This window comes from Schistocerca americana, chromosome 2, assembly GCF_021461395.2.
Source record: "Schistocerca americana isolate TAMUIC-IGC-003095 chromosome 2, iqSchAmer2.1, whole genome shotgun sequence".
In the NCBI taxonomy this organism is placed as follows: domain Eukaryota; kingdom Metazoa; phylum Arthropoda; class Insecta; order Orthoptera; family Acrididae; genus Schistocerca; species Schistocerca americana.
Window position 1 is genome coordinate 1,035,878,092 of NC_060120.1, and position 17,503 is coordinate 1,035,895,594.

A 17,503-nucleotide genomic window follows, 5' to 3' on the forward strand; every position below is an offset into this window, starting at 1 on the left:
CTTAATTAATTTTGTCAGTTTATGTATGTGGCTAATTTGATTTCAGTCACATTTTGGTCTATTCCAATGAACTACAGTGGTATTAAAAGTTATGTATAAATAAAAAAGTATGAATCCCAAAACCCTAGAGGAAGCACCCAAATTAAAGAAAAGAAACCTTATGTATCCACTTTTGAGACTATATAGTTAACAGGTTCTACTTGCTTTAGTGGTAAAGCTGTTCTCCCATTCTTTTGCTGAGTATTGCAGAAGTGTAAGTTCTAACCATTTGATTTAAATTACCCTAAATTTTTGAAATAATGCAAGTCTAATACAGGGCCAGGTGCTAAGACAAGTGACTTTATGGACTTTTGAGAAATACAAAATGTGAAGATTACAATGTAATTTGGATCACAGTATTCTTCACTGGTGAATCCACTTTTGCACATGTGATGTTTCTCTGTAGGTATCTGTAAGAAATCACATGGGATTATGTTAGGTCTGTTAGGCAGAAGTTTGATTGCTGTGAACACCAGCAACTGATTGGTGAAGTTATCTTTCTGAGCAGATACATTGTTATGATGCAGATTAAGCCACACTCCTCCTTGACGTTTTCATTGAAGTTCTTTGAAAACCTTTGATTTTGACTCACTCGCCACAAGCTGTCTTCTTTTGTCCCAAGATACTGTTGCAACATAACCAGTTTTGAAGAACAAAGGTGCCACACACTTCTTTCCAACATATCTGAGCTTCTTCACTTTTGTTGGGGAACATTATCAGCAAAGATCCGTGTGATTAATGATGCTTAGTTCCTGAATAAAACTGTAAATCCAGATTTTCTCAACAGTTCTAATGTTGAAAACAAATGAGGAGTTCCTGTTGTGAAACATACTGGCCATTACTTGCACTGCTTAACACCATTGTTTCTTTTGCTCTTCAATCAAAAAATGAGGCAGCCATTGGGATGAAACTTCCTTTACTTGAAGAATAACTCATTTGTCAGATGCCACATCTGTTGGACACACAGTGAAAATTAGAGTGCAGATGACATGAATTTGATAGGAATTATTCGATGAACTACTTATGTCCTTTTTATAAAAATATCAAAGACTCCTATCTTATTATGTGCATGGAATATGGAAATGTGGTTGGCAAGAGGACAGTGACACATCGACACACTTCGTAGTATCATTATAGGCCAAAATTGCGATTGTAACTAAATACATTAATAACAGTCCATGTGGCTAAAGTTGTAATTTCTAAAACATTAAATCACAGTGATGCAAGTAAACAGGAAAAAACATAAAACACTGTCTCTGTTTTATCAAGAGATGCCAGAAAAATGATACAGTATTATGGAATTTTTTTGTATGTTGCGAATCAGAACATATGATGCACATTGAAAATTGGAGACTGTGGCTGTTCTGTGAAATAAGTTGTTGCTCGTGTACAGCAACCAGCCATGAATTGGTTTTAGGTTAATTTATTTAAAAAGTACCATTACCGGTTTTGAATTTTTCACAGTTCGTCATCAGACAGTTTTTCATGCCTTTTCAAAACAAATTATACATCGGTTTCCTGTGAGTTGCCCTAGGATAAATAATAGTTCATAATTATAAATGTGTAACCAGATGGGCACATTTTATATTTGTGTTGGAATGCAACTTACTTGAAATGTCCATCTGGTACATTTGTTTTTGCAGTTTTCTTGCAATGAAATACAATCTCAAGGATGTTTGCGTTTTCACAATCACAAACATTGAATTGCGTTGTAAACCACTTTCATTCAGTCACAAAACAAATTTTCAGTGTGCATCATACATTCTGATTCGCAACATTCGGAAACAGATACACACTTTACAAGGTACGTGAGTGTCAAAGATGCTGCAATTCAATCATTGCACTGCAATGCCTTTGACACTCGTGTACCTTGTAAAGTGCATATTTGTTTTTGTATTTTGCGAATCAGAACATGTGATGCGCATTGCAAATTTGTTTCATTACTGAATGAAACTAGTTCACAATGCAGTGCAATGTTTGTAATTGTGAAAATAGAAAGTTGCATTCCAACAAAAATATGTAGTGTGCCCATTTGGTTACACATTTATTATTGTGAATTATTTATCCTAGGGCAGCTTGCAGGATACAAATGTATAATTAATTCGTTTTGATAAAAGCATGAAAAACTGTCTGATGATGAATTGTGAAAAATTTGAAACTGATGACTTTATTTAAAAAGTAACCTTAAATCAGTTTGTAGTTGGTTGTTGTAAACCATCAACAATTTATTGATTTAGTATTACCTATGAGACTGCAGGTGGTATGTGGTCAGATTATTACCAATGCAGGTTCTCATGGATGTGGGTGGGTACTCAGGTTTCTGACATTATGGGGTAAAACGTCAAAACACAGCTCCAGATGATAAGTTTATCTTAGAATGTAGACCCTGCCTAATTTATGCCAGTTACATCAGAGGGAAAATACCATTAAAAAAACTGTTGTAAGTACATAAGGATAGAATGTCTGGCCAACACTTAAAGTAGGAAATGAATGCCGTATTGCAAGTCTTTTTAGATGACATCACTTCAGCAACTTGCATTTCGATGATGATGATGGACACACAACACCCAGTCCCCTGCCGGGGATTGAACCTGGGCCTTCTTGTGTGGTAGGCAGTAACACTAGCGCTGCGCTATGGAGGTGGACTACTTAAAGTAGAAAATAGTAATTGTAGAATCTGGAACTTATCTGTCATTTCTTTGGGGAGAAAAGAGGGATTGGTTTCAGCAGGTGGGAAATGAGGAGGGGACCGCCCATCCAGATTGTAGGTTGGGAGGAACCCACTTGCTGTTATGATGAATTAATGTCTACTGGACAAAAAAACCAGATATGTATGGCAAAAAGCTTTTTGTTGTTTGCTTCAGACAAACTACTAGAAAACTATTTTAATACAAGTTGTACTGTGTACAGGATGTACTGTTATGTCAGTGCTGTGTTTGATTACCGTATTTACTCGAATCTAAGCCGCACCTGAAATTTGAGACTCGAAATTCAAGGGGAGAGAAAAGTTTTAGGTCGCACCTCCAAATCGAAGCAAAGTTCGTCTAGTTGTAATATGAGACACAATTTAGGTCGAATGAATGACGATACAGCTGCAGTAGTTTGGTTCGAGTCGTAAGCTTAGCAGTTAAGCTTTACCAGGTAGCCATTGCTACGCGTCACACGCTCCGTCCGTATTTATAAGGATATCCTTCCTTTTTCACGTGCTTCGTCTGGTATGAATTGATTGCTTATTTTTCTTTGATCTGATAAGTGCCGTTCTCTTTGTTATAGGTGTTTACGTCACTCCAAGCTGAAAATGCATTACGAAACATTTGTTGTTACTTACACTACTGCTTTCTTTGATAATGATCAACAAGAACCAAATAACAGACTGCGTATGATAGATGATGTTCTGAACGAAATTTTAGCGAAAATTTTTCTCCGTTCCAAAATCTTTGCAGGCGCCTCTTTAGTTCATTACATTCTGCACAGAAATTAGTCATCTTAGATTTAAAAATCTAGTCAGTTGCCGTGCTTCATTTCTGACTGTATCACTATCAGGCATAAGAATAATACGAATATAAACATGACATGATATGTATATTCTTCCCAGTTTGCTGTTGTCTCACTCTAGTTTCGTTGTTTATTAGGCAGACAGGATTTAAATGAGATAGTAGCAAACACGAAACAATACATGGCAAAATGTTTATATTCATATTAATCTTATGGCGAAGAGAATACTACATGTGATTCACAATTCATAAAAGTATTTTTAATTATGACAAATTAGAAATGGGAAATTCAGACTAAGTGAGTGATTATTGTGTTATAAAGAGAAGGTAATTCAAATTGTAGAAGAACCTTTTCTATTTCTGTGTTTATGATGGCTACCACAAACACATTTGAGCTTGCAGGGAGAGACAAAAAAATCAGTAAAAGAAAGAAATGAAGTTTCTTTCAGAGCTAGGGAATTCTTTTTGAAGCACAAGGCAACCAACACCAAGGAACGGTTTGTACTGCAGACCTTGGTTGAAGTAATCTCTGACAATTTGGCCACATATACTCTGCGTGCTGAGGGGGGGGGGGGGGGGGGGTCTTGCTTGACACATGTCTCCGAAGTCTGAATGTCAGTAAGAGTCATAGGAAAAATCTGTTGAAATAATCATCTTGATGATGGTGTGACATGTTTCTTCAAATGCTTTGGTATTTCGAAATATACCACCCTTAGGCAAATTAAGTGTAAAAGTGGTTTTTGCTTACACACTCTTAAGACAAAAAAAGATGACGCACCTCACACAAATTATCCAAAAGGGAAAGGAATCTGTGGATCTGATGTACATGTTCAAACTATGGGTTACAGTGTCAGAAAAATTGGGTGTTTCATTCCAGAGAGAGAGCTTCACAAACTGAGCAAGTCAGTAATGCGTTGACTCACCTCTGGACCATACGCAAGCAATTATTTGGCTTGGCATTTATTAACACATTTGTTGGAGTCCCTCCTGAGGGATAAAATTCCAAATTCTGTCTAGCTGATGCGTTAGATTGGCAATATAATGAGCTGCTTGGAGGGCCCTCCCCATGGTGCTCCAAATGTTCTCAATTGGGGAGAGGTCGGTGACCTTGCTGGCTAAGGTAAGGTTTGGCAAGCATGAAGACATGCAGTAGAAACTCTCGCCATGTGCGAGTGGGCATTATTTTGCTGAAATGTAGGCCCAGGATGGCTTGTCATCAAGGGCAAGAAAACGGACCTAGAATATTGTTGATGTACCACTGTGATGTAAGACTACCATGGATGACAACCAAATGGGTCCTGCTATGAAAAGAAATGGCACCCCAGACCATCACTCCTGGTTGTCACTCCGTATGTCAGACAACAGTCAGGTTGGGATCCCATACCCGTCCAGGGTGTCTTCAGATCCATGTTCAACTTGGAATCCCTTTACTGGAGTAGAATTGTCTTCAGTTAAGAGTCCCACTTTGGATTGAGCCCCAGTAATCAGCAAAGATGTGTCTGCAGACACAGTACCCTCTGGAGGACATCCAACAACTCTTATCAAGCAATACCAAGCAGAAAAACTTCTTGCATAAGGGCGAGAGGTGGACCCACGTGTTTTTGTCGTGATCAGTTTACGGAGCTCTTTTTCTTCGATAACTCATACATTTTTTTTCTGAAATTGTAGTAATTTGTACATCTTATCAACAGATTTCCATCTGATTAGAATAATTCCTTCTTAGTGCACCCCACCCCCACATCCCCCACCCCCTACCCCCTACCCCCTACCCCCTCCACTGCACACTCTCTCTCTCTCTCTCTCTCTCTCTCTCTCTCTCTCTCTCTGTGTGTGTGTGTGTGTGTGTGTGTGTGTGTGTGTGTGTGTGTGTGTGTTTTAATACCCCTATCAAGGAGATACAATTTAAATCTTTCATGTGGCACCAAACAGAAATTTATTGAAGTTTCCGTTACACAGCTATGATGTTTGGAAAGTATGCTAAGATTGGCAGTCCTGCTGCCTACCTCCATTCTGGATATTTGAGTTAGTATTGGCTGTGTTAAAAATGATATGCTCTTTTTTAGATGGTCAGTTACTATAAAAAATCAGTATCTTATAATTGAATCACATCTGTAAAAATTATTGGACAACGAATCACACCATTTGGACCTTGATCAAGCCTGTGTGCACAGTAAGTCAGAAAGGACTTTTCAACTTTGGCATGATGTGGAAATGTATGGAGATAACTTACAGAATTGGCAGCTGTGTCATTTTGTAGCAATTTTGACTAATGTAGTGCATTGATATTCCATTCTACCAGCAGGAGTGCCAATGTAGTGCACTGTTAAAATGGATATTATCACTGGTGTGGAGTCTGCTCACTATGTATTTTGGTTTCATGAAACGAACTGTGAAACAACTGTTCATTGTAAATTTTGCAGTAAATATGCTAAAGAACATCCAAGCAGACCTACAATTTACGCTTGGCAGAAGATCCTTGTTGAGACAGGTCGTTCGCTGTGACATGATAAACCAGCACTTTCCAGGCCAGTAGATTGGCTGTGAAAGGCCACCTTGCTCCCCAGACTTGACCCCACTGGGTTTCTTTCTCTGGGGTTTCATTAAAAAAACTATGTATGTTCTTCCCCCACCAAACAGTTTAGCCAATCTGAAAAATCAAATCTACACTGCTGTTGTAAAAGTTACGCCTGATTTGCTGCAACGAGTGTGGGAAGAAATTAGTTACCAGTGTGATGTTTTCTGCATCTCAAATGGTAGTCACATTGAACCAAAATGACACTTGACACTTTTATGTGAAACTTGAGGTTGTTTGCTACAAAATTACACATCTATCAACTCTGTGAGTTATCTCAATAACTTTCTATATCATTCCAAAGCTGTAAACTCCTTTTTGACTCAACCTGTTTATTAGAAGTGTAGTACATGCTTTTGTTCCAACCTATAGTTCGAAGAAGGAAATACTTGTTCTTAAAACATCTCATTTCTTTTTTTTTCCTGCTTCAGGTTCTTTATACAAAGAATTTTTAATTGCCATAATTAAGGAGCTACCTGTTGATGAACAGAAACAGAAAATTTCAGATAATCAGTCACATTTTAATGATGAAGATGAACATGAACAAACAAATGTCAAGAGAAATACCATTGAAGACCATAGTTCACTGACACTAGCACATGTCAGTGTTGAGGATGCCAGTGTTCCACAACAGAAGGGATTGAATCTTTCAGAAGAGAGACCATTACTTGATTATCCAATATTGGGCAAAATAGTGAAGAACTTGTTCCATGGGGAAGATAAGCTTGAGTGGCAAGACATAGGTCAAATGGAAGAGCAAGAACTCTTCGATAAGTGAGTATTAATGGCATGCATTTGTGCTGCCCACACGCACACGTGCGCACGTGCGCGTACACACACACACACACACACACACACACACACACACACACACACACACACACCTGCACACACACGCGCATGCACGTACGCGCGCGCGTGTACGTGCGCACACACCTGCACATACAGGAGCGCGCGCACGTGTACGTGCGCACACACCTGCACATACACGCGTACACACCTGCACGTGCGCGCGCATGCACAGACAGACAGACAGACAGACAGACAGAGAGAGAGAGAGAGAGAGAGAGAGAATGTTGTAATTTATGTTTGTTTTGTCCTTGCCTGAAAGATTGATTATTTCAGAAACATTTTATATAAATTTTCATTTGTCTATCTTTGCACATAGTCTAGCACTTCATATAGCTAGCAGGAATATTATTTGTGTCAGCTCTCAGATGTCAAAATATTTGTTTTCAGTACAAATATAACATTAAGAAATGGAAATGTATACTATGTGTAAATGAGAGATCACTTTGATGACGTGACATTTGTCTAAAATGTCATAGGAATTTCATATATTAATGTAACAGCTAAAGGATGTTTGTATTGATGTCACTGACTGAACATCAAATTTCGCCTTAGATCGAATATGAACCCAGTTCACAAATTTGCATTGTTGTGGAACACTAAATTTTGATTAACTGAATGATGATCAGTTATGATCTAAATTAGTAGGAGACACACTTGACATCACCACTAATTGGCTATTTATATGATGGTTGCACTTCACTTTCAGGAATTAATTGTACATCATAAATACACAGTATTTATATATGGAGGTTTCGTGTTCTGAAGATGGAGTAAAACAAGCAGGAGGAGTACTCTTTCTATTTGTTTCTGGAAATCATTCTGTAGCATAAAATTGTAATTTTAATAGTATCTTGCATATTGGTATCAGAGGCTGATTTCTTTCAGTCAGTTTCAGCAGATGTTCTCTTGGTCTTATTCTAATTGCTGCACAGTGTTTTTGTCAGAACAAAATGTCAACTTAAATTGTTTATCACTTAAGTCCAAGAATTGGCTCACTCTTTCAGTGAATACCCAGTGAGCTCATTGGAATTAATTATCGTCCTCGGCACAAACATCGGAATAGTCAGAGTATACAAAAATAAAACATAAATAAATAAAATGTAAAACAAAAATAAACAAATAAATACATAAATAAATAAAGAAGTAGATGTAATTGTTAGTGCTTAAGGCTCTTGAACACTAAATTCTGTCCACCATAGTGGCCTAGAAAGTTAGGAAAAGAGCAAGCAGCATTTCCGGCAGTAGGATTTCAGACTTAATACAGCCATATTTTCCTTATGATCAGTAGTCATTTGGCAGCTGGTAATTGATCCGCACCTGGTGTTTGCCATTGAGTGTTGCAGCCAGGTTTACATCAAATGCAAACCGATGCCAAGTGTGGCATCTTATCACAATAGGCTTTCAGCTGTTTGCTGAGCATGATGCAAACGTACATGTAACAGATAGTTGGCAATGGATTTAGGTGGGTTCCTATGCAAACTAATCTTCTAATAGTTAATACATTTTAAGGCCATTGTCATTCAGTGATAAAGAGACTATCACCCTGTAAAAAAAAAAAAGGGGGGGGGGGGATAAAAAGAATCCTCAGTACTTACCAGGCATTCAATCGCAGATATGTGGATCCATAGTCCACCATGTAACTACTAAGCTGCCGATTAACATCACATAGTCTATTTTTAGATGTTCTTGTTTGCCACCCCATGCTTCTTGTACATGGTGAGTGGCACTCTATCGTAATTCAGACAATATTATGAAAAGAATAGATTGCTACTCACCATAAAGATGACATTGAGTTGCAGACAGATGTGACAAAAACACTGTTGATAGAAGTTTTGTGCCAGAGCCTTCTTCACAAAAGAAAATGCACATACATTCACACAAGCAAGCACACCTCACACACGACGGCTTTCTCTGGCGGCTCTGTACAGAATGTAACTGAAACGGGTCAAAGAGAGCAGTAATTCGGAGTGGGGCAGGGAAGATTGAGGGAAAGCAGGGAACAGGTCAGGGACGAGGAATAAGTGCTGCTGGGTGGTGCGCTCAGGGACTAATGGTAGCAGGACAGTGCTGCCTGACGCAGTGTCAGGAAACCATGAGGGAATAAGAGTATGGGGGTGGGGGATGGAGAGTGGAAAGAAGAGCTGAAGAGAAGGGAGAAAGACTGGTGGATGCACTGCACCAAGCAGTGCACAATGAGGGTGATGGTAGTTGAATTGTGAGATGACAGAACAGGGGGCAGAAACTGTTGGGTGGAGGGTGAAGGAGCAATAGAGTACCTGCAGAGAATGTGTTTTGTGGATACCTCCCTTCTGTGCAGTTCAGAAAAGGTGATTGTAGAGGGGAGGTGTATGAAGAATGAGGTAGTGTCACAGGACACCTTACTATCTATGTCCTAACAAACAACTACTTTTTCTAAGCTACTTCCCCTTCCAATCACAATCCCTTTCCACAGGGATCACATCCCTGTGGAAGAGCTGTGGTGTCACCGCCAGACACCACACTTGCTAGGTGGTAGCTTTTAATTCGGCCGCGGTCCATTAGTATACATCGGACCCGCATGTCGCCACTGTCAGTGATAGCAGACCGAGCGCCACCACACGGCAGGTCTAGAGAGACGTACTGGCACTCACCCCAGTTGTACAGCCGACTTTGCCAGAGATGGATGACTGACAAATAAGCTCTCATTGCCCGAGACGATAGTTAGCATAGCCTTCAGCTAAGCCATTTGCTACGACCTAGCAAGGCGCCATTATCCTTTGTTATATTGCTATTATACTTCTGTATCATCAAGAGCGATGTTCTACAATTATGAATTAAAGTTAAGTATTCCAGAAGCTATGTACTATTTTTGGTTACTCTAATTCCTTGTAATGTTCAGACCTCACGCCAGTCTGCGTGAGCATAAACGCATGCATTTCGGCTTCCTCGCATAGTGACTTGGCTGTCTTGCCAAGTCACAACAAGAGCTAGACGAAAGACTTGCCCAGTTCACCCACTCAGCACCTGTTCCAGTCCTGTCAAAAGCTTAACCTACCCCGGGTCAACTTAGAAAGCAGGCATATCATGTACCAGCTCTGCTGCAATCATTGCTTGGCTTTCTATATTTTCACCCCTGTGGGTTTAGGGGTAAGAATAGGCCTGCGGTATTCCTGCCTGTCGTAAGAGGCGACTAAAAGGAGTCCCAACTGTTTCGGTCTTTAATGTGATGGTCCCCTAAGGGGTTTGACCACTCTATTTCAAAATTTTCCATTAGTGCGTACCATTTGGGGAAGGACACCTTACGTGGTGCTTTCTATATCCATCTTGTCCTAAGATCTGGCACACCCGATATTGTCATGGAGTTGGACTTACACCGAGCTTCCGGCCACATCAGCTGCAGTGTGTTCCGGGTAGCATACATTCCCTCCATTGTGCGCTTCCATCTTTGCCCTCATGATATACATGGTTATTTGACACCCGACATCCAGCACGGTAGTCAGTCCGTTGTGGTGGCGTCGTCGTGTACCCTCTTGGTGGTAGCCCCCTGACTACACAGGGATTGCACTGCTGATGCCTGAGCTGCTACCTCCCCACATATGCCAAGGAGTAGGTGCCTATCCCTCTGGGGCATCAGGACTCCCGGCAAAGGCCATCCTGCCAGGTGGTCTTTGCTGTGGCTGGGTGGTGCCTGTGGGGAGAGCCCCTGGTCGGAGTGGGTGGCATCAGGGCGGGTGACCCGCAATGAAGCGTGGTATATCATCTCTTACTTGTGGGCCTCCACCAGCAGTCTCTAAGCGATCGAGGTCTAACCTCAATGGCAAGAAATATGATCTGAGATCATTTCCCTCCCTGGCCACTCCATGGGAGGAACGTATGGCGAAAGACAGCAGTGCAGATTATTCACTCCGGTACCTCGTCTGTACATGAGTTGATGGTGAATCATTTATGCCGACCAAGCCTCAGTTTTTTGTGGAGCATATAGAGGACTAGTTCGGGGAGGTGGAGGGCTTGTCCAAAATGTGCTCTGGTTCAATTCTAACCAAAACAGCATCCTCTGCCCAGTAACGGAGGTTCCTCACTTGTGACAAGTTGGGGGGATGTTTCAGTTACCATCTCATCCGATAAGAGTCTAAACATGGTCCAGGGTATTATATTCCACAGGGATCTACTTGTGCAGTCAGACAATGAACTACGCGCCAACTTAGAACGACGAGGTGTTCATTTCATCTGGCGCGTCCAACGGGGTCCGAGGGATAATCAGGTAGCCACCGGTGCCTTCATCTTGGCCTTCGAGAGTGATGTCTTACCCGAAAAGCTCAAGGTGATGGTTTACCGCTGTGATGTGAAGCCATATCCCTCCTTCGATGTGGTGTTTTAAATGCTGGAAGTTAGGGGATATGTCATCCCGATGTACTTCCGGCATCACGTGCCGAGATTGTGGACGCCCTTTGCATCCCAATACTCCATGTGCCCCGCCTCCCATCTGTGTTAACTGCGGAGAACACCATTCCCCCTGCTCGCCGGACTGCCGGGTATTCCAGAAAGAATGGAAGATCGTGGAATATAAGACCCTGGACCGTCTGACCTACACTGAGGCCAAGCAGAAATATGAGAGGCTACATCCTGTGCCAATGACGTCAACCTATGCTACTGCTGCAACAATGGTTCTCCCATCTCCCGTATCGTCACGTACGGTTGGCTCTATGATCTGTCAGCATCCACCAGCCCCCTTGATTGTTGGGGGTCACTTCACTCCCTGTTGCTCCTGCTCCATCTACTTAAGGAGCAACACCCCCCGCCTCACCCACCCACCCATCGGGGCATCAGTTCCCACTTCCCAACCGGAGAAGCATAAGACTTCTTAGGCTCCTCTCGCCAGGAATGGGTCCGTTGGGGACCTCCCTTAGCAAGTTCGGTCTAGCAGAAAAGCGGACACCCACAAGTGGCTGAAACAACCACCGGTCACTGGTTGTAGGGCCTCACGGTCGTCGTCTGTCCCTGAGACTGACCCAGTGAAGCCCTCCCAGCTTGAACCACCGTAGGCAAAATGCGAGAAGCAGAAAAAGAAAAAGGTTCCCAAAAATCCCGACATTGCAGTGGCACCTGTCCCACCGCTTCCTACAAGCTTAGCGTCAGGATGAGGTAGAGATTCTGGCGTCTTCTGAAGACCTGGATCTCGCTGGACCCTCGGACGCAATGGATGTCACTCGCGCAGGTACTGAACCGGTGGCAGCAAGTGACCCAGCGGTGTAATCTGCCTCCCCAGTCCTTTCACGCCTTTCTCAGCCATGGACAATGTCCTCCTCCAGTGGAACTGTGGCGGTTTCTTCCACCATCTTGCTGAGCTCCTACAACTTCTCAGCCTTCACCCTTTCTTCTGCATTGCTCTTCAAGAAACTTGGTTTCCAGCGATGCGAACCCCCGCCCTCCGTGGCTATCGGGGTTATTATAAGAACCAGGCAGCTTATGAAAGGATATCTGGTGGCGTCTGCATCTATGTCCTTCACTCTCTTCACAGCGAGTCTGTCCCTCTACAAACACCTTTGGAGGCTGTCGCTGTTCGGGTGTGGATGCCACAGACTGTTACTGTCTGCAGTCTCTATCTTCCACTGGATGGTGATGTCCCGCAGCGTGTCTTGGCTGCGCTGATAGCCCAATTGCCGCCACCTTTCCTGTTACCGGGCGACTTCAACGCCTGTAACCCTCTGTGGGGTGGGTCAGTGGCAACAGGTTGAGGTGCCACCGTTGAGCATGTATTGACACAGCTCGATCTTTCCATTTTAAATGATGGTGCCTTCACACGTTTCAGTGTGGCACATGGCACGTACTCCGCCATCGACCTTTCGATCTGCAGCCCTAGCCTCTTACCATCTGTCCAACAGTGTGTGCATGACGACCTGTGTGGTAGTGACCACTTTCTGTCACTGCCACAGCATCTCTCTTCTGGGCGCCCTTGCAGATGGGCTATGAATAAGGCTGACTGGGACTCGTTCTCCTCCATGGCCGCTATTGCACCTCTTTCTAATGAAGCCATTGATGCAGTGATTCACTTGGTCACCACTGGCATCGATACTGCTGCAGAATCTGCCATTCCCCGTTCTTCTGGGTCCCCTCGGTGGTGGACTGTGCCTTGGTGGTCACCTGCGATCGCCGAGGCGATTAAAGATCGCCGGCGGGCGCTCCTGCGTCACAAGTGACATCCCTCAATAGAATACCTCATCGCCTTTAAACGACTGTGTGCACGGGCCCACCGCCTTATTCCCCAACACAAGCAGGAGTGCTAGGAACGGTATGTCTCCACCATTGGCCTCTATATCTCTCCATTGCAGGTTTGGGCCAAGATTAGGCACCTCTATGGCTATCGGACCCCTGTCAGCGTCCCTGCACTCTGAGTAGAGCAGTTTTTACTGACTCCGAAGTAATTGCAAACTGCTTGGTAGAGCATTTTGCTCAGAGTTCCGCTTCTGCGAATTACTCACTGGCTTTCCGCTCCATTAAAGACCGGGTGGAACCTCGGAGCCTTTCATTTCCCACCTGCCATCCTGAATCCTTCAATGTTCCATTCAGTAATTGGGAACTCCACAGTGCCCTAGCTGCTTGCCCTGGTACAGCTTCTGGGCCAGATCACATCCACTGTCAGATGCTGAAACACCTCTCAGTGGACTGCCAGCGACGCCTCCTCAGCCTTTACAACCGTATCTGAGTCGAGGGTGAGTTTCCGTCACAATGGCGAGAAAGCATTGTTATCCCCATTTTGAAACCTGGCAAGAACTCATTGGAGGTGGACAGCTACCGCCCCATTAGCCTTACCAGCGTTCTTTGCAAGTTGCTTGAACGCATGGTGAGTCGGCGGTTGAGTTGGGTACTCGAGTCTCGGGCCCTTCTAGCTCAGTCTCTTCTAGTCTCAGGGTGGGTTCCGTAAAGGCCGCTCTGCCGCCGACAGTCTGGTGAGCCTGGAGTCAGCCATCCGTACGGCCTTTGCCCGCTGTCAGACCTCGTCGCTGTCTTTTTTGACATGCGGAAGGCGTACGATACGACATGGTGCCATCTCTACACTTCATGCTTGGGGTCTTCGGGGTCCGCTGCCGATTTTCATACGAAATTTTCTGTCGCATCGTACCTTCCGCGTGCAAGTCGCGGCCTTCCATAGTTCCTCCGAGTTCAGGAGAACGGGATACCGCAGGGGTCTGTCTTAAGTATCTCCTGTTTTTAATTGCAATTAACAGGCTCGCTGCGGCGGTGGGAATGTCTGTCTCAGCTTCCTTGTATGCTGACGACTAGTGCCTCTACTATAGCTCCATTAGCACTGCAGCTGCTGAACGTCAGCTGCAGGGCGCTATCCGCAAGGCGCAGTCTTGGGCTGTAGCGCATGGCTTCCAGTTTTCGGCTGCCAAGACCTGCGTTATGCGTTTCTGCTGGCGATGCACTGTTCACCCTGAGCCGCGGCTTTATCTTGACGGCAAACCTCTTGCTGTGGTGAAGACACATTGGTTTCTGGGTGTGGTTTTGATGTCCCGTTGACTTGGCTTCCACATATTCGGTAGCTTAAACAGTTGTGTTGGCGGCATCTTAATGCTCTGCGATGCTTGAGCCACACCAGCTGGGGTGCCGACCGATCTACCCTCTTACGGCTCTACCAGGTGTTAATCCAGTCCCGTCTGGATTATGGGAGCCTGGCTTATGGTTCAGCATCCCCTTCTGCATTGCGAGTGCTGGACCCAATCGTTCACAGCGGAATTCGACTTGCCACTGGCGCTTTCCGGACCAGCCCTGTGAACAGCATACTTGTGGAGGCAGGTGTCCGTCCACTGCAGTTACAGCGTCAACGTTTACTGGCCGCTTATGCTACACCTATTTGTAGCATACCCGGGCATCCAAATTATTGTCTGCTGTTCCCTCAGTTGGTCGTCCATCTCCCAGAACGTCGGCCCTGGTCGGGTTGTACGATCACGGTCTGCGTCAGAGAGCTTCTCTCCGGGCTTCAGGTTTTTTCTCTTCCACCTCCTTTCCGGGGCCCCCTGCGTACACCCCCATGGTGTGTGCCCCGCCCTTGCCTTCGGCTTGATTTGCCACAGAGCCTGAAGGACTCACTTCCTCTAGAAGCCTTCTGCCGCCGCTTTCTTTCCATCCTTGCCACGTATCAGGGCTCTGGCGTTGTTTACACTGTCGGTTTGATGGTTGCTGGTCATGTCGGTTATGCTCTCACTCTAGGGGACCATTACGAACAATGCTCATTGCCAGCTGGTTGCAGCATTTTCACTGTTGAGCTGGTCGCCATCTTTCGTGCCCTAGAGTATATCTGCTCCTGCTCAGGTGAGTCCTTCATTATCTGTAGCGACTCCCTGAGCAGTTTACGAGCTATTGACCAGGGCTTCCCTCTCTCTCTCGTCTGGTGACGGCTGTCCAGCAGTCCCTCCATACTCTTGCCCGTTGTGGCTGCTCTATGGTCTTTGTGTGGACCCCTGGTCATGTCGGCATCCCGGGCAATGAACATATTGACCGCCTGGCCGAACAGGCCACCAGTGAACAAACTCTGGACATTGGCCTCCCGGAGACTGATTTGCGGGCAGTCTTACGCCGCAAAGTTTTCGCGCTTTGGGGCACTGAATGGTGCGATCTGACCACACTCAATAAACTCCTTGCTATCAAGGAGACGACAACTGTGTGGCGGTCATCCATGCGAGCCACTCGCAGGGACTCTGTTGTCCTTTGTCGGCTCCACATTGGCCACACCCGGCTGACGCACAGATATTTACGAGCCGTGAGGACATGCCTCTATGTCGCTGCGGGGCGGCTTTGACTGTGGTCCACATTTTGTTGGCCTGTACCCTTTTAGCGGTGCTCAGGCAGACATTTGCGCTGCCTGATACGCTCCCTGCCCTTTTAACAGATGACAATGCCATGGCAGGCTTAGTTTTGCATTTTATTCAGGCAGGGGGCTTTTATCACTTAATCTAAGTGTTTGTCCTTTTTTGTGTTGAGTCTGGCCTTTGGCTTACGGTTTAGGACTGAGTTTTTAATGTGTCTCTTGGTGGTTGGCTTTTCCCTTTTAGTTTCTATGGTCGGCCAACCACTGTCACCCTCTGTGTGCTTTTAATTCCTTTTGTCTGGTCTCTGTCTAAGTCTTTCTTGTCCTGTGTCGTCTGTCGTCTTTTCCATTGTTTTTTTAAATTCTGTGTAGGTGTTCTTAAGTTTTAGAAAAAGGGACCAATGACCGTAGCAGTCTGGTCCCTTTAATCCCACAAACCAACCCACCAACCTTTCTATATTTTTATGACTATCAACCAGCTTTCCACCATGATGAATGGTCACCGCCAAACTCTGGCTAAGAGCAAAGTGTCCCACCCTGTGGGACAACATGCAGCTGATCATAACATGCTTGATTTCAGTGGCAGCTTCACAACCAGGTCGTCTTGATCCTCCTCTCCACTACCAACTTTTCTGAACTGCTCAGATGGGAGTTATCCTTAAAACATGTTCATCAATCCTGAAATCATCCCAACCTCAACCTACAGGAACCTACTGTCCCCACACCCTCCACCCAATTATTTCCACGTCCTCTGTCCTGTCTCCTGTCTCCTCCTCATAGTTTTCCTCCCCCCACCCTCGTTGTGTGCTGCTCTCTGCTGGTGCACTCACCACTCTTTTTCCCTTCTCTGCTCGTCTCCTTTGTACTCTCTGTTTTCCACCCTGTCACTTCCCCATAGCCTCTTGACACTGCACCTGGCAGTCCTGTCCTACCACATCTAGTCCATGCACGCTCTGTCAGCCACTGCTGATTGCTCTTCCCACACCTATACTCTGTTGTCCCTCTCCCTTCCCTGATCCACTCCAGATTGTTGCTCCTGTTTGATGCGTATCAGTTGCAGTCTGGCTGGAGTGCTTGCTTGTGTGAAAGTGCAAATGTTTTTCTTTCTGAAGAAGGGTTTGGCCGAAAGCTTATGTGTAACAGTATTTTCGTCGTGCCTGTCTGCAATTCAACATATCATCTTCATGGTGAGTAGCTATCTATCCTAATTCATATTGTTGTTCCATCCCAGATTTTCCATTTATTGATTGTTCTGTTAAAGCAGAATGTCTGGTGGTAACTGTACAGTTCTTAACTTCATTTGATTTTAGGAAGACTCATTGTAGTATAAATGAATTATAAGCAGTAAAGCCAGTGCTATTAAGTGAAGTTGTTTTCTTTGTGGTTAACAAAATATTAGAATTGATCTTAGGGTAACACTAATTTCCCTTATGTTTTAGGCATGTTGTTTATACAGTTTGTTCTTATATTTTCGTGCTGTGTAACAACATATAAAATTTCTTTAATTACAGGGTTATACAGAAACTGTCCTCTGGATGTTTCCCTGTAAAACCGTTGTTGGAATCTGTATTCAGCTACTTCATTTATGAGAAACATGGTACTGCGTGTTCACTAGTGAAAAATATATTGCATTCTGAATACAACATTGCAGTTCAGCTCTCTGTTGTAAGAAATATTTATCTCATGGAGGGAAGTGACATGGAAAAATTCTGTTCACATGTATTCAGGGAGGTATGATTACCATTACTTATTTATTTT

At 44.2% G+C, this 17,503-nt stretch overlaps 1 protein-coding gene across 1 annotated transcript in view; it reads left to right on the forward strand.

Annotated features, from left to right (window-relative positions):
• The window catches only part of LOC124596425 (gamma-tubulin complex component 5), a 155,578-nt gene that overhangs the window by 73,388 nt on the left and 64,687 nt on the right, over window positions 1-17,503 (forward strand). Inside the window, exons 10-11 of the mRNA XM_047135556.1 lie at window positions 6,537-6,879; window positions 17,257-17,476. Coding sequence (XP_046991512.1) covers window positions 6,537-6,879; window positions 17,257-17,476 — 563 coding nt within the window. The remainder of the gene's footprint in view (window positions 1-6,536; window positions 6,880-17,256; window positions 17,477-17,503) is intronic.